The 23,180-nt window shown below is 46.4% G+C and overlaps 1 protein-coding gene across 8 annotated transcripts in view; it reads right to left on the bottom strand.

The window, feature by feature from the left end:
• The window catches only part of LOC121590606 (Ca(2+)/calmodulin-responsive adenylate cyclase), a 58,122-nt gene that overhangs the window by 5,445 nt on the left and 29,497 nt on the right, over window positions 1–23,180 (bottom strand). For 5 of the 8 annotated variants that reach the window (XM_041910452.1, XM_041910969.1, XM_041910531.1 and 2 more), the window contains 10 exons: window positions 11,953–12,344; window positions 8,788–9,141; window positions 7,895–8,707; window positions 7,531–7,824; window positions 6,803–6,808; window positions 4,827–5,009; window positions 2,132–2,398; window positions 1,864–2,061; window positions 1,448–1,710; window positions 997–1,351 (listed from right to left, as the gene is read on the bottom strand). In XM_041910452.1, coding sequence (XP_041766386.1) covers window positions 997–1,351; window positions 1,448–1,710; window positions 1,864–2,061; window positions 2,132–2,398; window positions 4,827–5,009; window positions 6,803–6,808; window positions 7,531–7,824; window positions 7,895–8,707; window positions 8,788–9,141; window positions 11,953–12,153 — 2,934 coding nt within the window. In that variant the 5' untranslated portion in view covers window positions 12,154–12,344. Of the gene's footprint in view, window positions 1–996; window positions 1,352–1,447; window positions 1,711–1,863; window positions 2,062–2,131; window positions 2,399–4,826; window positions 5,010–6,802; window positions 6,809–7,530; window positions 7,825–7,894; window positions 8,708–8,787; window positions 9,142–11,952; window positions 12,345–12,416; window positions 13,182–23,180 lie in introns of those variants that run through there. The other 3 variants (XM_041910877.1, XM_041910788.1, XM_041911057.1) reach the window with 3 other exon arrangements.

Below are 23,180 nucleotides of genomic sequence, written 5' to 3'. Positions count from 1 at the left end.
CTCTTTTTGGACAGGCTTCTTTGAAATTCCTGTTGGATTTTTTCAACAAGGCTGCAATAGAGTCAAATTCCTATTACATTAAGTTCATTTCACGTAAAGGTCGCTTTAGACGACGTTGCGTGAAAGTGAACGTGAATTTTTGCTATATTTCATTGAATGTTTATCAGAATATGACTTATCGTACACCAAAAGAAAGGATATCCAATTCTCTAGCTATTGAGATTATAAAACGAGATAAAATAATTAATCAAATGCATTTCCTTGTAATTCCCCGCTGACCATTATTTCTTCACCGTGAACAAATCGGGGAATCACAAAGAATTGCATTTAATTTATTAGTTAAATATTCCTCATAGTCTAGATAGTTGGGATATTGCATATCCTTTTTTTGGTGTGCGATAAGCCATATTCTGAAAAACAAAAATTATTGAAATATAGCAGAAAACCCCAAAATTTCACGTTCAATTTCACTGGGACTCTAACGCGGGCTTAAGCAAGAGTTAATAAAGTGTCCCACAGCTACAAGAACTTCTAGAATACCCTGTAAATTGTGTGTTTTGATTTTGAATTCCTAAAACGATCTATCCTGCTAATGTCTCGTATCCACAATTTTTTTCCTCACAACCGTTTTTAAATTCTTTCCACCTTTCCACATTAAAGTGTGGAACGCCTCATAACGATCAACCCGTCCCAGTGTCTTACTCTTTGTAAGGAAAACACGTTATGCGGGAGGCTGTTTTCCATACGATTTGTATGAAAAGTGAAATAATTGGTTCCAGGACCGCAAATGTTCTGATAAAAAGGGCATAGCATATACGAACAATTTTGTCATTATTAATATACATTTTATCAATTCCGCAAAATCTGTGCCAATTAAGAGTGAAAATGCGCGGAATCCGCCGCGCCAAACGCAAATTCCGCGCAAAATCTGCTGCTAGCTGTAACATCTCTGGATTTCAAAAACCATAAACATCCCCCGCTCGCTGACTGGCTTACCATGTTGCTGCGGGCGAACTGGTTGTCCAGGAAGTGGGCGGCCACGTGCGACGGCAGCAGGTTGTACAGGATGCGCCGGTTCGACTGCTGCAGCACGGACATTTCCTTCTTTTCCTGCGACGCCTGCAGCTGCCAGAGGAAGTCGAGCCGGGCCGTCCACTCGACCTGCCGGCCGTGCGCCAGGATCGCGATCATGAAGATCAGTATCCGGGCGACCGAGATCGTGTGCAGCGGGATGGCCGACTCGACCCGCTGGTCGTAACAGTCGAAGATGTTGGCGTGCGACAGCTCGATAAACAGACAGTAGACGAGCGCCATCAGCGTTACCAGCACCGTTTTGATCAGTATCGGCAATCTACGTAGAGCGAAAATGGATGGAAATGGAAAAATATTCATTAAGTGAACGATGTAAGTGAAATTAAAAATAAAATGACGCTTCCCCCCTTCCTACCTCAAAAAGATCGAAACGGAGAGAAAGGAATAGGCCGCCGAAAGGGCAATGTACTGTGGCAGGGCGCACTTCCGGTGGCTGTAGTTGTTGAGCGGTTGGTGGTGCTGTTGACCAGCCGTCCAGAGGTTCGGCTCGTTTCGGTGCAGCTCGCCCGCACTCATCAGAATATCACTGGAGGAACCGACCGAGCCGAGCGACTCCACGCTCGGGATGCTTTTGGTGGTAAAGTTGGTCGTGCACGGATGGTCTGACAGGCAGGTGAACTAGCCAGGGGATGATGGGAAAGATAAACAGTTTCAGTAGTCGTTTTTTTTCTCTCTCTCTCTCTCTCTCTCTCTCTCTCTCTCTCTCTCTCTCTCTCTCTCTCTCTCTCTCTCTCTCTCTCTCTCTCTTTCTCTCTCATAATTTCTACTTACCACGTTCACCTGTCCGACGGAGTACAGCAGCACGATGGTGAAGATGGTAATAGCCAGCCGCAGCGAGAAGCTCTGCGACAGGTCCCAGAAGATCCACTTGAGCCGCACCGCTAGCAGCAGCATCAGGATGGCGCTAATCCACACGAACGCCGTTAGGAACAACAGTAGAAGAATAAGCGTTCGCGGTAGGGCCGATATCTGCGGAACGAGAGGGAATAAATTATGCGCGCTCGAAAGTCTTTCCCTCATCGGTCGGCTGAAGCCTTACCTGCAGGCCAGCACTCAGTATCAGCAGCAGCAGGCTGCAGCCCATCGCGGTGGTGAAGCCGAGATCAAAGTCCTGATGGTACTGCCGCTCCTTCTCCTTCTCGCGGAACTGCAGCGAGATGCGCTTCACGTGCACCGACTTCTCCCGGTCGACGCTCCGGGCCTCGATCGCCTGCGACAGGAACTTGTTGACGCGGTTCGTCGGCTGATGGTATACGCTTGAGTGGCGCTTCTTGAACGGTCGCTTAAACTTGTCCGTCACCTTGTTCTGGAGAGGAAGAGTGTGTCGAGTAACCAAAAAGAAGAAGAAGAAGAAGAGGAAGAAAACAAAAACGACACCAAAATGTTAGCTACACGGTGCTGGATATATTGGGGAATGGTGTACTGTGCGCGAAAACACTTGGAGCGCACTGTTTCTCTCTGCCTCGCGCTCTGTGTTTGTTGTTACCCCTGGTTCAAAATAATGGCCCCCCAAAAATCAAACACAAAAACCAAAATGTCCCCACAATCGTCCAGGAGGGGTGTGCGCGGGCGTGTGGGCAGGTGACACAACACGTCATTTTGCGATGGCATTTGCGGTGGTTTTTGATTTGCGGAATCAGAATTAGTTTACAAGACACAGCGTCTCCTAGTTCTTCAGCTCTCGGCTAGGTGCACTAAAACGGTTTTAATTAATTACACATACACACACACACACACACACACACACCACACACACACACACACACACACACACACACACACACACTCACACGTGTATTACACTCTTTCCTGGGATGCATGCGCCCAATGTCCCGTGCAATGACTAGTTGTCGCTAAATGTCTAGGGGCTCTACGGAAAGCATCGTCGCCTTTGGAAAACTAACGAACTCATTAACACATGCCCGAACACACGATCAACGTTTCTAGTAACACAGCTAACATGCAGCGTATGTATCCCGGACGGATGGACCCAGCCGACCCAACTGTTTGAATGTGAGAGGTTTTTGAGCATGAGATATGGTTAGGATATTGGTGCTTGCAGTGTTTTTCATGTCATTTTGCAATGTGTGCTGCATATTTTGTCGTGCACGAAATTTACTTAGACTCCTTCGACTAGTCCAATGTTGATTTTATCCCATCCAAGTTTAATTTTGACAGCTCTATACATTATTTTACACATTTTGACACATTTCAGATAAAATTAACATTGGACCAGTCCAAGTACGCACTGGGAGTCAAAGTAATTTTCGTGCTCGACACAATATGTAGCACACATTGGAAAATGGCTTGTAAAACCCTGTAATACTTAATATACCTAAATGAGACATTAACAAACTCATTAACGAACCTGAAACACGAATAAGGATATTCGTTACTTCTTCAAAATTCATGAATATTCAAGATTCGCTCATGTAAGTCCTGATGGAACGATAATGAGTTATATCTTGCACCTGGAAAGAGTCATGCATCTTTGAAGATTCATGATTGCTCAACTGTTTCTGATCCTATAATTATTCTTCAAGGATTAGTGAATGCAATGATTTACTACGTCGTCTTCTTCTAGACATAGTCAAGCACTATTAAGTCCAATATATGCTAATGTTACCACCTAACTGTTCTTGTTACGGAACAAAAACAGATATCGGTGAGAATCAAACTTCTTGCAACCTGGTGGACTACTAGTATACATCCTCGAAATTCCCATACGTCAATTCAAAAATTAGTAATTCTCTCAAATTCTGAGATATATGAAAACATTATATTAAATGCTTGTTAGGTACATAAAATTTAGACAGATTTAGCCACTCGAGCATCTTCAAGGTACCGTGAATCTTCGGGATCTTCAAGGATTCGTGAATCTTAAATCTTCGTGACGATTATGAGTAAATACGAATGATTGAATCTTAAAAGATTAATGACACTAGTAAACAACGAGGGGAGACATATCTTCCAGCAATCCCATGGTTAGACACATACCATCGATAATTCCGAACAAAACACCAGCACGACCCGTTTAGATGACGATGACTTACGTAATAGATTCCAACATGGAGATGACACAGAAACACACAAACGAACTGTATACCGAAGGACAACTATGGGGGGGAAAATTCGAGCACGGTGGATATGACTGGGAGAGCATTAGTGACTTCACGGGCAATAACCGGCAGCGAAGGATGAACGTGAAACGATATCGAATAACAGACATGAGTAAGGGCGAAAAGAAGGGAAAACACTATCTATCAGCTCAACTACACGCTAGACTTCATGAGTTGTCTATACGCAAGCCAGGCATTGGATTGGGCGACTTGCACTCTACGACTCTACTACTATTTAAGCGATGCGCGCACATTGCTTGTTGCCTTAAGTTTGGAGCGCGAAAATGAAGCACAAAAACAAAACAGAAAAACAAAAAAAAACCAAACCAGAGCAGAAAATAATGCATGAAAACCAAACACATGAAAGGTTTGCAACACATCAGTTGCATTGGTTGGAGAGCTAGATTTAACTTAATCTACATACAAAATCAAAATCCGCATGAAAGTGGGGTGGAGCTTCGGGTGGTGTGTCAAAGCAAGGGGAAGAGGACATGAGGTGGTTAGGAAAATAACAGTAGAAGGAAAGAATATATTTAAAAAAAACACGAGAGAAGGAAATAGAAAGAAGAAGTAAAAGAAACAAAATGAACATAATAGTAAGCAGTAGGTCCTCACGTTTGATCCACTCAATTCCGAGTCGTAGAGCGAAACCCTGGTTTCCGCGGTACCGGTTTTACCTCCTGCGATGCCGCCGCCGCCGCCGCCACCACCACCGGCACTGCCAGCGCCACCGCCTGGCCCCCGGAGACCGACGGCAGGGTACGGGCTAGCGTGAAGGATGCGCTGCAAGTGGAGCACCTGCCGATTGGACCGTGGACGGACGAATTACGAGAATCGTGTAGAGAGAGAGAGGTCGCTTGTGTACACAATTGAGACATTGGCGAGCACTCAGGGGAAGAAGGGAGTGAAGAGGAGGGAGTGGGGGTAGAGTGCGACTAAAAAGCGGATTGCGGATGCAGTTAGCTCGTGTCCTGTTGGTGCCGTACGGGGCACTAATGCATTATGTGCTGAGTGGAAAAGAGTGCGACATGGAAGTTTTGTGCGCAGGATGCATGTGGAAATGGCAAATTTGGCAGTGGAGTGTCCCCAGCGAAACCCGAACGAAACAACACTTCCCCCACAATGATACGGCCAATCGGTTTTGGTTAGAGTGAAATAAGTCCGCCCAGCAGCTCTGTTTTGTTCGCGTGAAGCATTCCACGTGGCTTGATGTACCCCAACAGTGTTCCCCAGGCTATTTCTTACTCCCAATGATGTACTACATACTACGGCGAGGCGTAACGGGGGAAATTTTTAGAAGAAAGTGCAATTATACCGACGTACTTAGGATGAGCAGTTTCAGAGCTGCAAAATGTCATGAGCATTACGAGATATTCACCAATGGAAACAATGAACATATTCGTGGTAGCTTGATGCTCATTGCTGATGCTCACTGAAAGTGTGTCATGACATGCTGTGAACAGTGCTACTAAATGCCACTGTTTCAGTCACCAAAACTCATGACTGAAACGAAGTTCAAGTCAGCTCACATACACAACTGTTGGTGCGACCAATCACAAGCTTGGTGACATTTTTCGTAGCACACAACTCTTGATCAATCACTTGGTCATGACATTTTCTGTCGGTGATAATCGCGACATTCTTGGAATATTATTGGCGCGTGGTCCTGAACATCAGAGTGAGCATTCTTTCTTGCTTTGTCGGCTTTGATTGATTGTCTGGTCAAACCGAGCGAGGAATCATGCTCATTTTGTTTCATGGAACCACTCGCACGTTCCGCATACCTCCCATGACTATCAGGAAGATAACCGACTCAAACTGTCACGACCAAGTGACTGACCAAGAGGTTGGTTGCACAAAATGTCACCAGGCATGTGATGATCGCACCAACTGTTTGAATCTCACCTCTGATCATCACAGTACAGCTCGTGACGCTGACATGATTTGGATTCTGCCGAAATTTGTCATGAATATGTCAGTGACATTTTGCAGAACTGATCACAGTAAAGCCGGTCTCATGGTACAGTCGTCAACTCGTACGACTTAACAACATGCCCGTCATGGGTTCAAGCCCCAAATAGACCGTGCCGCCATATGTAGGACTGACTATCCTGCTATGGGGGGAAATCAATAAGTCACTGAAAGCCAACCCCACAAGTGTGTTGGCAGGCCTTGACCGGCATCGGTTGTTGAGCCAAAGAAGAAGAAGAAGAGATCACAGTAAAAAAAAGTCATTACTTTGTGACTGCCCAAGCGATGGTCAAAAAATTTAAAAAAAACTGTTTTGTCACGCCAAACGTTTTGAGTATCGCCTCTAGTCATCCTTATTGAGTACGTGACGCAGAAATGGATGTTGTTTCAGCCAGATTTTTGTATGATATTGACAGTGACATTTTGCAGCACTGAGCAGTTTCATGAAAAACCCCGCGCATGTTGTGTGTGTGTGTTTTATGTTGCTTTTTTTCTATTACCAGCAATGATGGGAGAGGAGGAAACTTGGGGGAGGAGTGTATCGATGAAAGCAATCGAAAAGAATGACGCTTTGCTACGATTTACAGAGTGTGTGACAAACAAAATTTGCCGGAACTTACCGGATCCTAAAATTAAAGAGAAGAGAAAGAAAAAGCAATAAACATAATACAATATTTACAATCAGGGAGCAGTGTCGGAGAGATAGAGGAGAGCGAGGAATAAGGAGAGGAGGGAGCTTTTTGGTGAGCAGAAATCAAATTCGGAGCATTCGGGTTACAATTGTAAGTGTGTGTATTGCACCAAACGGAAACGGAACGACGGACGCCACGGTACAACATCGAATACGGGAGTGGCGCACAAGGACGGTTCAACACAAACAGCGATCTCGATACCACTAAAGACACACAAACACACAAACGGACACATACACAGAGACGGACAGATACAAACACATACAAAACACACGTTCGAAACAAACATGCGAACTGAATTGCCATGTACAACGGACGGAAAACGGGAAGATTTTGTATGGCGAGATTTTGAGCTATTCCGAAGTGGCGAAGCGCTCTTCGCTCTTTATCATCTCGCCAGCCAGAGTGGGGTTTGATTTTCGGGTGGCGATTTTGTTGGGACCGAGAGTAAAGGTAAACCACGTGTCCGGGAGTGCCAAATGAACATGTACACCGGAGGGAAGAAACGAAACGGGTACCACAAAGGTACCAGGACATTACTGAAAACTCCGGAACACGCAACACGGTTACACATGGCTGTGCAGAACGCTAAAATGGAAGAACGTTTGAAACGACAAAAACAACATACCGAACACTGCCGCACAACTCTGCCTTACCTTTCGCGCATTCTTGTCGAGAAATAGTCCACCACCGCCGGCGCTGCTCGAGCCGGCGCCGCCACCACCGCTGCAACCGGCCCCGCCAGCACCGGGGCCGCCGGCGCCACCGCTCGTGCTAGGGTAGGGCGAACCGGGACCGCCGGTGGCCATGTGCGAGAACGGCACCGGCACGGAGTATTTGATTGTGTGCAGCAGCTGCACCACCACGTTGGACACGTTGCGGAAGGACAGCTTGCGCCGGTTGGCCGCTCCCAGTGCCGACCGTACGCCGAGCGTGTTGAGCATGAGGGGCTGGAAAAAAACAAATCTCGCATTAGTTAGAACCGGACCGCCCTGCTCGCCCTAATGCCTCCCCGCTTACCTTGCGCCGGTGCGCAGGCGGTACGATGAAGTACGTATCGATCTCGTTGTCCCGCAGGTACGAGTCGCGCGTGTCGCCGTGGCCCGCCTCCACCTCGTACTCGCCGCCGAGCGCGTCGAGCGTGGCGCGCGTCACGTGCACCCGGCCCGGCTCGCCGCCACTCTCCATGTGGTTCGCGAGCGTCACATCGTTCGACCAGACGTCGAACTGCCACTTGCGCAGCCCGAGCACCCCGCACAGGACGCGCCCGGAATGGATGCCGACGCGCATGTTCAGTATCACGTCCGTCTGCTCCACCACCGACGCGATCGCGTCGATCATGTCCAGCCCCATCTCGACCGCGCACCGTGCGTGGTCGGCCCGCGGGTCCGGTATGCCCGACACGCAGTAGTAGCAGTCGCCCAGTATCTTGATCCGCAGACAGTGGTTGTCGTGCGCCAGCTGGTCGAACCGGCCGAACAGCTCGTTCAGCAGCCGCACCAGCTCCTGGGCGCTGCACTGGGACGCCAGCACGGTGAAGCCGACGATGTCCGCGAACAGGATGCTCACGTTCTCGTGCTTCTGGATGTAGATCTTGTGGAACTGGCCCTCGACCGGCGACAGGATGTCGTTCTTCATCTCCATCGCGACGTGCTGCGGCAGCACGGACAGCAGCAGCCGCTCGAGCTTCTCGTTCTCGTCCTCCATCTCGAGCCGGGCCGCGATGCAGTTGCGCGTGTCGAGGAAGGCGCGCCGCTGGGCCCGCTCCATCATCACGTTCACCACGAACCCGGCCACATTGACGCCCACAAAGATGACCATGTTTGCAGCCAGCTGGAGAAGAAAAAAACACAGAATGGCAGAACGGTGGTTAGTACTCGATCGCAATTGCAAGGGAGCGCCAAAGCACAAACCTGCTGGTAGGCGAGATACTGGAAGTTGCCGGTGTAGATGTTGTACCCGGTCAGGCCGACGTGGATCGACGGCAGGATCAGCCCGAACAGGGCGGCCTCCCAGATCTGCAGCGGCATCATCGCGTACGACAGGAAGATGACGAACACGATCTGCCAGACGCCCTCGGCCATTACCTCGCGCGTGTCCACCGGGAACACGATGCCGACCGTCGGCATCGAGATGAAGCAGAAGGCGGCAGTAAAGAACAGGATGCCGTAGCACAGGTACGGCAGGTGGGAGTCGCGGATCAGCCGGAACTGCAGCAGACCCAGCACCACGGTGAACAGCAGGCACATGAACGTGTTAAATACATTCTGTAACGAGAAAGACCCAGAAAGAAAGGGAGAGAGAGAGAGATAGGGCATTAGATGGGCAACTTTAATGTGTTTTTTTTTAATTTCATAGTTTCTTCTCTTAACCACAACACGCCACTATATTCGAGTGTTTGTTTTTGCCAGTACAATGGCCGCGTCCGTAATGTTGTTTGCACGCGGTAGACAGTGCGCGATTCAAATAACAAAAAACGGCTACCTTGTTTGCGAAACCTCCACCAAGAGGATGTCAACAAAGAACAAACACCTGTGTGGCGTCATCACAGTCGCCTCCCTCCGCTCAAGTTGGCGCGGGGAGTAGAGGATATCGCATCTAAAAAAAAAAACCTTCCCAAGTAGAGATGGGCAACAACTGATTCACATTCAGACGAAATGAATCTTTGAATCAAAAACTCAAATATTAAGAGTGCACTTTCGTTTAATAAGGTCTTGCAAGTTGCAAAAGAAAGATCTGTTTCGTCTTTTCAATTACCTAAAGATATTCTTCAACAATAGTAGCTCTTCTTACTCGCCATCATCAATGGCAAATTGAATATAATTCATTTATAATTTGTTTGGAGTGGTAAAATCACACAAAACGAAACACAATCTGGCAACTTTTGCAACAACAAATACATTAATGACATAACAATCCAAAAGATGGATCGCGGCGAACGAGTTCATCGGTACGACTGATTAATCTCTAAGGATTCTGGAATCTCTGAAGATCCATCAAGAACTGTCCAAAGATTTTCCCTATTTTTGTGGCGTTTTTCAGACTATAAAGGTGATTTGAATTCATTCTTAAATATTCCTTAACATATATTTGTTTCGCCATGATACTGGTTCCTTTCATAGCGATTTTGAGCACTACGTACTAGGGTAACTGTACCAGTTTTCGGCACGCTAATGCAGCAGTTTCACAAAAACTGCTCACAAATAAACATTTTTATTATTTTTCATGAAAGTGATGTTATTCTGGTTGATAAACTATCATAATATGTTACACTATTTTTTATTTGCCGGTTCAAAGCCCTTTTCATAAATATTCGTAAAAATGCAAACATTGCTTTTGCTCCTATTTTCGGCAGTTTGTTCCTATTTTCGGCAGGTTGTGTTCCTATTTTCGGCAGCGCGAATACGGATCAGAAAATGTTATTTTCTATGTAAATATGTACAAAAAAATGTTTCAATCAATTTTACACTCTTACTTTCCTAATACTGATGTTAAAAAGCACTTTAATTAATAATTTTATGTTGCTTATTTTGGCCCGTTTTGACAGCCATTTTGATGCGACGTTTAAACAGAGCAGCCATTGACAGTTTGATGGTCATAGCGTACGGTGCGAATTGGCTTACAAATATTTATTTTTCTCTTAAGTTAGTGCATTGTTTGTCGTAAAATTGGTGATATTTGGTACAAGAAAGGTCATATTATGTGTCGATATACGCATTGTAGTGTTCTGATCAATTTTTAAAGAAATATTCAGCCAAATCCAAGGTGTGTTATTGTTCCGAGTTTCGGCAGGAGCCCACAACATTGAGCTGTCAAAAATGAACATTTACTGTGTACCTATTTTCGGCAGCATTTAAAGTGAAAAATAACCTGTTTATCGTGATTTTAAAATTCCGAACAAGTTAGAATAAATTAAATAAGCATAAAATCTTTAATATACACCACTTTTTCATTGTTTTACTGTTCTGATTCTCTTTATCACAAAACCTGCCGAACCATTGGCTGACAGCAAAGCTGCCGAAAAAAAGCACAATTTATTTGATATTTTGAAAAATACGTAATGAAATGGTGTGAAACTTCGTATGTGAATATCAAATAATTACACTTTCACTACAAAATTGTGTTTTGTGAAATTTTTTACCACATTTGTGCAGAATTTCACGTTTTTAGCTACCCTGCCGAAAATAGGTACACTGCCGAAAACTGGTACAGTTACCCTACGGCAGTTTTTTATTCCTGAATATCACATTACAGGGTGTTCCATGTCACTTTCGAATGTGCACATCATTATACACCAATTCAAAGATGATTTACAACAGCTGCCAAATGGTGTATTGGCCTCAAAATAAAATTTCAATTCTTACACATAATGTTCAACACACCATAAAAAACTGTCAAACTCAATCCAGCTTGAGACGTGTTGAAAATCATGTGGATGAAGTGAAACATTATTGTGATGCTAATGAAACATTTGGCAAAACATTTGTTGAAAAACATCTCGCAATCAATGAGAAATATTGTAGACATTGGAAATTTACTCGGAAAACTCTGTATAGGTGACCAATGGTTCACATCTAAATATATGCAGCAATCGTTATAATTATGGATATTCATGAATCTCTTGAGATTCATAAATCTTCTATCTTGCGAGAAATTATGTATCCTGCTTGAACGATTTTTAAAACTCGTATTTGAATTTCCATACTCAGACGCTAACTTTGTCTTATTCAAACTTCGACTATCTAGGGCGTCATTTTGACGCCACCTTTAACTAATGAGTGGATGTTTGAATCTTGTTGCTATACTATAATACTAACTAAATAAATACACCTTGTGCAGCTTTGAACTAATACTTGATATTTATGAAGATGCATGCTACAATGGCTAGAATCATGAATCTTTAAAGATTCGTGAATCTGGACAATCTTAAATCATAAACAATAAATCCTCATAAATTCATGATTCTTTGAATATTCGATTCAAGATTCAAATCACATTACTCATACCTGAAGATTCATATGAACGAATCGTTACGACAGATTCATGAAGCACAACACTACTCGCTAGGTACTACTTACATGTAGGGTCGGTGCTTGATTGTAGCCTAAACTAAGTCCACCCATGACGCCGCACAGGATGACCACTAGCGCCACCACGCCGGTGACGGAGAAGCGCTGCAGCTTGAGCGTGTAGCGCTGGTACAGACTCTCCAGTTCGTTGTTCTCGAAGCGCAGCTTGTTCCACGGCCGGCCGCGGGCCGCATGCACCGCGTGATCCATCCTGACGGAACGGAATTCTGACCGGTATTACACGCCCAGAGAAAGTGCTGCGTCGTGCTTTAGTGACGTCACGCGCGCACACAACACACACTGGTGGATCGCTTCTCGCTAGAGCACGTTGTCGTCGTGGCGATGAGCAGGTTTTGTTTTCTTAGGAACGAATCCTTGGGCAAACAACTCCCTCGTCAAGCCTGTGAAATGGAAAAGAGCAAAGGTCAAAATGGTATAAGTAAACTGAATGACGGCAGAGGAAATAGAAAAACCTGAATAGTAACACACTCCAACAAGAACGCGCCACACACCTCAGAACAGCCCGAGACCTGGCGGGAAATGAGACGGTCGAGTTCGACTCAACAGTACTCATTGGGTGCAATGGAAAGCGTATCCAACGCAACTACTACTTGACCCGCGCGCTTCACCCGCTCCAGAATTGCACTCTCCTAACGCGTGCGTGTGTGTGTGTTTTATGCGAAACATCATTTCCTCCACATCCGGGGTTCAGGGCCTTTTCCAAGACTTTTCAAGGATCAAGTCGTACACAAACACACACCGCGGGTGCTACTGAGATATTTGTTTGTTTCAATTTGTTCTCAAGTGTTCGGGAGGGAGGGGGACGGCGATGATGATGGTTTCAAGTGTTGTTTTTCTAAGCTTTCGGTGAAGAAACGCCCACAGATGCACACTCTCACACACACACACACACACGCTACGCCTCTTATCGACAGGCGTAGGACATTGGTGCCGACGAGGTCGCCGAGCAGTTTCCGCCAAGGAAAAGAACACAACGCACACTGAATATTTACTTTCGGCTAACGATGCTCTAACCACCACCAGAGCAACCGCCACAGACGGGCTTGCTGGTAGGCTTGAGCAGTCGTCGACGTCAAGTGTAACAAACGCGCTGCTTTCCCAATACCGAAAAGGATCAATTAAGCACAGCTCGTACAATCCCCGCCGACAGTCTGGTGGGCAGGTAGGTTATCGCTCCGGCTTTATCCCGGGTGCCGCGTGAACACACTGCGCGGAAGGGCGCGTAAAGAGCAAGACTGGATGACGATGGCAGATCGTCCGGGGCACACCGTATCACCTACCATCATTACCATGCGTTCTTCTGTGGGGGGCTTACAACCGGTTCTGCCGGTGGAAACTCTCTCGCACTAGAGCACGTTGTATGGGAGTGTGGGGCACAACTGGCACAACCGTAGAATGAATCTCTTTTATTTCAAACTTCCAAAATACAAAGCTTTATTACCACGAACACCTTTTGCTTCATTTTGTAACTCCCGAAACGCTGCGGTAACTGTTTTATTCGCAGTGAAAAATAAAAACAACACTTCCCGCAAATGATGAATGTTTGGCACGTAATTTGACATTTTCCAAAAAATTTAGTAAATTGTGCAAAAATAAAATCACTAATGTAACGAATACAGTAATACCTGCTAGATGTCATAGACTACTGTATGACGTTACAGGTACGTCACAGAAACAGCCCGCTGTCATTACAAGAGATATATTTTTTGAACAAACAGAGAGAACTTAGTTGCGGGCATGATAGTAATACCACCATCAACAAAAGAAGAATTGGTATAATTGCTATTCTCTTATAAAGTCGTGAATTTTGTTGACGAATCGCTCGATCCGTTGCAGCTCCCAGTTAGAGAATTACAGGGGTTTCCAAGTCAGTTTCGAATGTAAACGTTGTTATTCATCGCTTGCAAGATGTTTATGTTTATGTTTATGTTTATGTTTATTTGTCTATCGATGGACAATAATGCCCTCTCGAACCATTTTAGCAATGTTTTACAATGAGTGTTTTACAATGGATTACAATAACATAGAACATAAAAATGTGCACTATGAAACCAAATTTAACACAGAAACACGATCATTAAACTCAGTTGGCGAAATCCTCGGCTCAAAAGCGTCGCTGACGGCGTTGAAAACACGGCGCATGAGTAGGAACGGGTCAGAGGAGCCAAATTGCGTTCTACGGTCGTCGAGGGCCAATGTTAATCCACATCAATGTAATGTTCCATTTCCATCATCATAATTTTTTATTTCTTCAGCATGATTTTCAACACGACTCAAGATGGATCGAGTTTGAGAGTTCTTTTATTATGTGTTGAAAATCATGTTTTGAAACTGAAATTTCATTTTGAAGCACAAATACACCATGTGATACACCATGTGCACAGGTTTTAGGTGGGATGGTCCGCTGCAATTAGTAACTACGATTCAACTATCTTTTTTTTCTGCAAGTAGAACATTCTATGTCAATCAACTTCGACACGACAGTCAACTCTCATCATCATTACACAATGCTCGCATCATTACACAATGCGCAAAACCAAAAACCTTATCAAAACTCATACAGGAGTCCAATTTGCCCCGAAATGTACCACCGTATACATATTACTCCATAAAAATCTGTAAACAGTCAGTAGCTTCTTCTATTTGGCGTAACGTCCTACGCGGACATGCCGACCTTTACAGGCTTTCAAGACTTAATCCATTACCACGCAGCCGGATAGTCAATCCTTGCTACGGGGGACGATTCATTCTAGGCTTGAACCCATGACGGGCATGTTATTTAGTCGTTCGAGTTGACGACTGTACAATGGGACCGGCCCAACAGTCAGTAGCACAATTGTTTTATTTTTATTTTTTGAGAAGCAGAACTGTAAAATTCTGAAGGTTTTTTTTTCTACAACTGCCAAACCGTATCATTCTGGGATTAGTATTAGTGAAAGTATATTTTACACAATGTTGGCGAATCCTTATCTGCGATGTAGATTGTATGTCTTTTAATGCAATGTAGATTGAACTGGAAATTTTTAATGCGCAGTGTGGTACAGTTATCAAGCGGTCCCCATAGCACCCCAGGCTCCCGTACCACTCCGGTTCTTTTTCCCCCCGTAAACAACATTTGCATACGTAATCTTTCCTTGTCCCTTTGGCGTCCACCGTGGATCTGATTTTGGGTTTTGATCACTGTCAAAGATTGGTGTGAATTCTCCAACGATCGAAATTGGAGCTGCCCACAGTTTCAGGTAATAGGAGCGCTGGAGAGCTTGAGGCATTCCATGACGAGGGGCACTTGAGCAGGTTGTGTGCGTCGTGCAACAGGAATTAAAATATGGAAATCAATTACATCAATCGCTGGTAACGAGAGTACCTCTCCCCCCGCGCCATGGTAACCACGGGGTTGGGTGGGCAAAGGCATGTTAAAAGGTAATTTCCATTTCCCCTCCCACTCGCTTGCTGAGCCTGTTTTAAATTGCACAGCTTTGACGCAAAACTGGCACCAGACCTCCGGCAATTCTGATACTGAATCGCACCTGAAAAATCAATATTGAACGCAAACTTTGGCACTTTCATGACCTGCGGGTGGCTGGGCCAGAGGATGGGCAGATCTCCTGCGACAGGAACACGGCACTTGCCACCCCCGACAACATGACAACAGCACATCCACCAGGGCGCGTATCCACACACAATAACAAAATTCCTTCTCGAAACCGAGCATGCCGGGCGCGCCACTCGTGGCACGCGTGTGCTGTGTGTGTGTGCGTTTGTGTCTCGCCCGATCTAGAAGAAGGTTTTGACGTGTTCGGGTCAACGCTGTCATCGATCTTTGACGCAGCAGCAGCAGCAGCGGTAGCAACCCCGCGGCTCGATTAGCGTCATACGAGACGCGTGCGAAACTGGTTTCTTTTTCCACTGTGTGTCGGTTTTAACGGGAGCGGTGGGCCACACCGGAAAGGCGGAAGATGACGCCGTCTGGCGAGGCGCGGAGACACACCACACACAACCAACAATAATCATAAAGACGGGGGATGAAGATGGAATCACTTTCAGTTTCTGTTTACGAGTTGGGTCCGGGCGTGTATGCGCGCGATATGGTTGGCTTCTTTTTTCCCTCTCTCTCTCTCTCTTTCGCTCTCAAAAGACGCAACTTCCTAATGTCGCAACTACTGTTGGGCGAGGAAGGTAGTTATGTGTGGTATCGAAATTGGTAAATGAATGAAGACGCACCACACAGCGCAAACACCAATTGACATTGGACCGGTTGGTGGTGCCGGAGTGCCCGTACAACAATCCACCCATCATCATTGAAGAAATGGGCATCGTTTGACATTTGACCTCGAAACTTCTTCGTGCGTGCGTGTGTCACGTCTTTCCTCCCGATCTCCAACCCGAGGGCAACGAAGACAATTGGTTTCGATATTGAGCGGCCGATATAGCTCTCCAATAAAATTCGCCTGTGATTGCGACTTCCCAGACCGCATCCCACTACCAGACCTCCCTCCTCCAGGTGTTGCTGCCGTTATGGCTATTTTCGGGTGGGTCAACTTCCTTCACAGAAGGTGCAATATAGTGCAAACTTCGTGCGCGGGTAATTGCTACCGTGCGCTGTCTCCCTTGTGCTGCAATCTGTGCGGAGAGAATCGGCGCACTGTTGTTCCAGGGCGGACATTAGGCTTAAAATGTTGTACATCGATATTTAAAAACATAAATGGTTTTACTGAAGTCAGGGTAGCAGCTTAGACTAAATCCGACATTTCAATTATTTTCATCCATAACTTTGAGAGATAAGACGATTATCTGGAGAATTGTGTCAAATTATTATTGCAGATGTTATCGTAGACCAGCTAGTCAACAATTATGGTTCCAAGCAGAATTCAACGACAAGAGGAATCCACTATGGACATCGAAAATTAGGCTAAAAGAACACTTAATAAGAATACAGAATACCCACAGATAAAAAAGTGATACTAACAAAACTTAGAGTACTCACAGTTACCGATTAGCTCAATTTGATTCTGAAAAATGCAGCTACTATGGTAATAGAATAACGATAAGATATATCTTAGCAGTGTTTAAGCTACGACAATGAAAGAAAATAGTACAAAAAATAAAGGAAATAATATTGATGAGATATTAGCAAATAACGTAGAAAAAGGAAACAACGTAATGAATTTCTTTACAGTGATAAATATCTACAACAAAATTTAACGTAATTATATTTGTCGACAATAATAGTACAAGGAGCCGGTCTCGTAGTACAGTCGTCAACTCGTACGACTTAACAACATGCCCGTCATGGGTTCAAGCCCCAAATGGACCGTGCCGCCATACGTAGGTCTGACTATCCTGCTATGTGGGGGGGGGGATCAATAAGTCACTGAAAGCCAAACCCACAAGTTGTGTGGTACAGGCAGGCCTTAACCGGCAACGGTTGTTGAGCCAAAAAGAAGAAGAAGAATAGTACAACATTATAACGAAAAGAGGCATCTATAGGCCAAAACATCTATAGAAAAAATACAGATGAAAGAATTGAGAGTTTTGGTTACAATTAAAATTTTATCAAAACACAAAATTTGATGGATTTCTAATGATGTTATTGGCATGTTTAGTACTCTCTTTCAGCGACTCTTTCAGCGAGATATTGAATTGTTCGGGAGCAGTTGAAACTTCGGGATTAGCTTAGCTTAGTTGAAACTAGTTATGTATTATGTCAACATGTTATTAATATTTCCTGAAACTATAAGCCATAAAAACTGTTTTTCCTCATTGTGTAACCCTTTTTTGTTTGCAATGAATGTCTGGGAAATTAAAAATAATTCAATGAAATAGGTTTTTACCACGAATCTCATTTATTCACACTTATTTTGCTCATTGGCGCAAACATTTTGATGTAAACTATTAATAAATATTTTTCCACATTATTCGTTTTGAACTGTCTGTACAGTGGCGCCATCTGGATACCTCCAACAGCGCCAGAGCACGCTGAAAGATCATCCGGATAATGAAAACAGGCAAACGATACATGCAAATCGAGTCAAGCGAAACCCAAAACACCAATGTCCGCCCCATTGCGCTGAGAGGAGCCACCGTGCAAGCGCGCACTGGCGCAAACAACTCACGCGGAGCTCACTCAGATTTGTTGCTTTGTTGTGGCTGTCGGATAATTCTACCAACCGGCCGCCGGGGCCCGTCGATAATGTAAACTGACATGCCCTCCCCGCCGGCCATCTCTAGGTCCCTCTAGCTCTCGTCAAGAGGCGAAAACGATCGATTTGGAAGATGTGCACCCAAAGTTCGCCAGCGCTCGCGAGCGGCAGGTTCGTCAGCAGCATGAAGTTGACACACCAAAACCGCCGCAACGGTCCGCACTGTCACGCGCAGCGCACCACCCCCTGTGGGAAAGGTTTTGGAGCAGGAATAGATTTAAAAGGACAGCGCGCGCGCCACCAACAGCGGGCGTGGGTGTTGCGTCAGCAGCTTCTCTCTCGTTGTGCCTCTGACTCTGTATTACCCCGCTGGAATTTCAGTACATCTTCGTACGCGCACTTGCAGAAGAGCGGAAGGAGGTTATATATGGCCGAGGTCTCAGGTGCAGTAGTCGTGGACTATATGCAGTGCAATTAACCGAAACGGCGCACACACACACACCTGTTCTGTGTGGACATCCGCTGACGTGGAAAAGAAGCGGCGTAAAAGACCCACCACACCTCCTCTACTTCCGTCTATTTCCTCAAGCAACGAAATGGCCTCAGTGCTTGAACCTCGAAACAGGTGTGATTGGAATGGCGGAACTCGAAATCAGCCGTCCGTGAGATATCGTTCATAAAAATAGCCAGGCCGGAAAAGAGCGTCAACAAACCTGAGCTGGGGTGATTGCACAGTGGAATTGCGTTAAACTTCGGATGATTTTACACCGCATGAGGAAGATGACAACATCAAGAACAACGCCATGGAATGATTTAAAACCCGATGGCGTTTTGGCCTGAATTTCGGGGACATCTTCCTGGTCTGTGTGCGTCCGAGACCGTTTCGAAATTATCAACCAAGCGCACCGGGCGCGTTGTAGTACACAGCTGCGGACCCGCACTATTAATTAACACTTTAGCGCCCCAAAGGGAAAGGAGGTTCAGCGTTAACAGCGTTGGGAACCCTTCGTGAAGTGACAATTGTCAATAAGTGTCGCGTCATTCAGATACTACACGGATCTTCCGCCCGGGGGAGAGCGGGTGCGATATGTAATACCAAACCTCCCCATTCTCTCTGTTGCGCTCTACGCACGAACTAGCGCGCACGACACCCAAGAGCGGCGAGCCGGGTTGAATGTTAATTGAGTGTTTTTTTTCCTCTCAAATGAAAGCAGAGGCACAGCAAAAGACATAAAAAAATAGACACGCATCTAATCCCGCATCTGCTGTTAACTGCCTCCTCCCTTGGCACTATCTTTGAGTAGGATTGGGGATTTTCGTTTCTAGAAATCTTGAGACACTTAATTCCCCGGCGCTGCTTCTTCGTCGAACGGGCGTTTTGGAGTTGGTTTAGAGTTTCCCCCCCGTTAAAATCGATACAATTTGTGAGTATCACAGTCCCCACACAGCCAGGACGACGACACATCGCCGCACTGGACGGAACCACAGACGAAAATAGCTCCACTGCACACGCACGCACGTCAAACTACTGCACCGTGCAGAAAAGATGCGAAAATGCGGCGCCATAGTTACGTGAAGTTAAGTCCCTCAACAGCAGGGGATAGAGTCCACCGGAACAGGCTGAAGAAACACATTGGAGCAGCGGGCGCACTCTTGTTTGTTTTGTACAGCTCTTATCCAACCTTCAGAATCTATATTTCCCTAACCTGACCCCGGCGGGCTAGAAAACAAATTCGTGATCGGTCGCGATTGGGCGAGAAGGTCACGGCAGGTATTGCGTGAGCTGCATTTGCCTTAAGGGGATGAGAGGTGGGAGAGGAGAGCAATCCTAACAGAAATTGAGTGATTCTTGGCTCGCAGGCAGCACAGACCCTAGAGAAGACGCCGCACAGACGGTTCTCGGCCACGGAATCGATCGAACAGATTCGGACGGGATTGACGGACAGCGGTGATGTCTCGAACATACAGAGACATCGCTGGCAAGACACGCATTCCAACAACGCACGGCAGAGAAGGTTTTTCGGTGATCGCAACAACAACCACATAACCGTTGTGTCCCGTTGTCTGTTTTAAAGCTGGGGACTTCATTGGCCGGGGGTAGAGAAAAATATCCAAACTTCGCCCAAAAGAGGCCCCCGGACATCCCGCCCGCACACCCTCTCCAGCTGAGTGTCGGTGTTTGTGCATTGCCCCCAATTCCTGGGGACGTCTAGGGGCGGGAGTTAGAGGGAGGACAAACAAAGCCGACGCGACCTATCCGAGTCGCGCGCTCTGCCGAGTGGTGATATATTTGGATTCGATGTGCGTCTCTCCTTCACGTTGTTGTTGCTGTTGTTGCTGTGTGTGTGTGTGGACGGAGGGCATCGAAGGAAGAAAAAAAAGCAACTCAAAATTGTGTGTGTATATAAATATATGAGACCATTAGTATGCGAGGCAACACCCCAAAACACCAGCCGCCGCCACCGCCAGCACACATCAACCGAAAGTCTTTGGACCGACCTCCCTCGGCGTCTTGACGCTGCCGCACACACAGACCCGGTGTACAGTGTTACTTCGTTAGTTAACATCCTTAATATTACGCGCTCAAGTCCAAGCCGGGACTCCCACCCTAATGGTGGCTGACCAGTGGGGATGGGAGGGGGCTTAATGGACAATATGCCCGGTTTTATTCATAATTATTCTTCAACGTGGTCTCGCTTTTGCGAAGGGTTTTGGGATGGAGTACGGATGGAAGTTGGAAGTGGAGACACTTTTCGATGCGTTGCCATGCCGAATGGACGGAGTGAGCTGACAACCCCCGCACAACTGCCCGTTCAACCGGCCCAAGATATTAAACCGAAACAAAACCAAGTAACGTTCCCGCGCACCAACCCGCGACCCATTAATTGCATCACAACTGCAGAGAGAATGGGCGCGCTCTGCTGCGCGCTGGTTGTTGTTGTTCTCGTCATTTCATCCGCAAATTTATGGATCAACCTAAAACTGCCACTGCAAAAGTGTTTTTTTGTTGCTTCAAATTCGTTGCGGAGTTCACGCACGATTTTCGCACGCGATTTATTGCAATACACACACACCCGTCTGCGATGTGTGTCGCCGTTTCGTATCTTTTTGCGATTGTTTATGTCGTTTTTTCTTGTTTTTGAGCAGAATTTTCACACAAGTGGACACAGCGGACGCCCACACTGATAAATAAGCGCACTTGAGAGTTTGCTGCCACCTAGCTCCTCCCTGCTGTTCCAATTTCTGCGCGATAAGCAAAACTGGACGGGAGGACACTGGACGGCCCAGATCGGCCAGTCAAGAGGAGACCGTAAATCTAGTGCATCTAGAAGAGGGCCCCCGGTGCGACTTACAGCAACGATTGAAACCACACTCGAGCAGAATGGATAGGCAAAAACCGGGAACAGTGGCAAACGTAAATTATGAAATTGCAAGATAGCTAACAGCTAATGGCGGCACACGTCTCAAGGCTAGGATGCCGCACCGATCGGTCGAACCTAACGAATCCGCGATGATTGCCGCCGCCGTAGTTTTGGGGGCGCTGGCATTGCTGGTGTTTTGCTGGAGAACGACAAACTTTCCATCCAGCACCATTTCCATTCCTTCCTTTTCATTTTTCTCTTTCGCCTCCCATTCAGGATGCTCCCTTTGGGACCTAAAAAAGCGTCAAAACCCAAGACCCACCGAAGGCAACAGCAGTGTTTGTTTGGCCCAGTGTAAATACACTTTTTTCCTCAATATTCTCTTTTTTGTCTCCAGAATGGTCGTTGGTATTTTTTTTTTTTTTTTTTCAACATTTTCCTTACACTTTCCCAAAAACAACAACTCTGCTGTTGCTCTCTTTCTATTCCCTTCCTTTGTCATTTCACTCTTGAATGGCGATTCTATGTGCGTCAGAGCACAAATGGTTGGGGACTCGAAAATTGGGAAAAACATCTCCCACACTCTTCCACCGACACACAACTAGCACGGACGAAAGCCAGCCGGACGGCGCTCTTCCCGTTGTGGCATTGCTTCTAGTGGTGTGCTCTCTACGGCGCACACACGACTCCGATCCGACTCCGACAAAATCGGAATCATTACTTCTACCAGGAATCGAAATCCCAGGACGACTTCATCCGGACGACTTGATCCGGACGACTTCGGACGACTCTGGACGACTCCGGAAGACTCCGGTAGACACCGGACGACTCCGAATTGCTATGGACGACTCCATACTACTCTGGACGATTCGTAACGACTTCAGATGACTCCAGCCGACTTCGACTCCGAACTACTCCGGATGATTACGTACGACTCTGGACGACTTCCGACGACTACGGTCGACTTAAACTTTGGACTATTCCGGATGGTTCCAGATGACTCCAGATGATTCCGGATGGTTCCAGATGACTCCAGATGACTCCAGATGACTCCAGATGACCCCAGATGACTTCAGACAATTCCGGACGACTCCGACTCCAGACTCCTTTAGATGACTACGGACGACTCTGGACGACTCTGGATAACTCTGGACATTTCTGGACGACTCTGGACAACTTCGGACGACTCCGGCCGACTTCAATTCCGGCCGACATCAACTCCAGACCTCCTGATGATTACGGACGACTCTGGACGACTCTGGGTGACTCTGGACGACTCTGGACGACTCTGGACGACTCTGGACGACTCTGGACGACTTCGAACAACTCCGGCCGACTTCGACTTTGGACTACTCCGGATGACTATGGACGACTCTGAACAACTCGGAACAACTCTGGACGACTCTGGACGACTCTGGACGACTATGGACGACTATGGACGTCTCCGGACGACTCCGGACGACTCTGGACGACCCCGGCCGACTTCAACTCCAGACTCCTCCAGATGACTTCGGACGATTCTGGACGACTCTGGACGACTTTTCACGATTCCAAAAGGCTCCGCACAATGCTGGGCGAATCTACCTTGCGGATCCGGTTCGAACATGTTCGGCGTCGGATCGGAGTCGGCTCCGGGAGTTTGCCAACTTTACCCATCACTAATTGCTTCGAGTCGCACTCCCCAACAACAAACTTCAGACCGATATATCTCGAG

Source organism: Anopheles merus, chromosome X (assembly GCF_017562075.2).
Source record: "Anopheles merus strain MAF chromosome X, AmerM5.1, whole genome shotgun sequence".
Lineage (NCBI taxonomy): Eukaryota > Metazoa > Arthropoda > Insecta > Diptera > Culicidae > Anopheles > Anopheles merus.
This window is presented reverse-complemented; position numbering and strand designations above follow the sequence as displayed.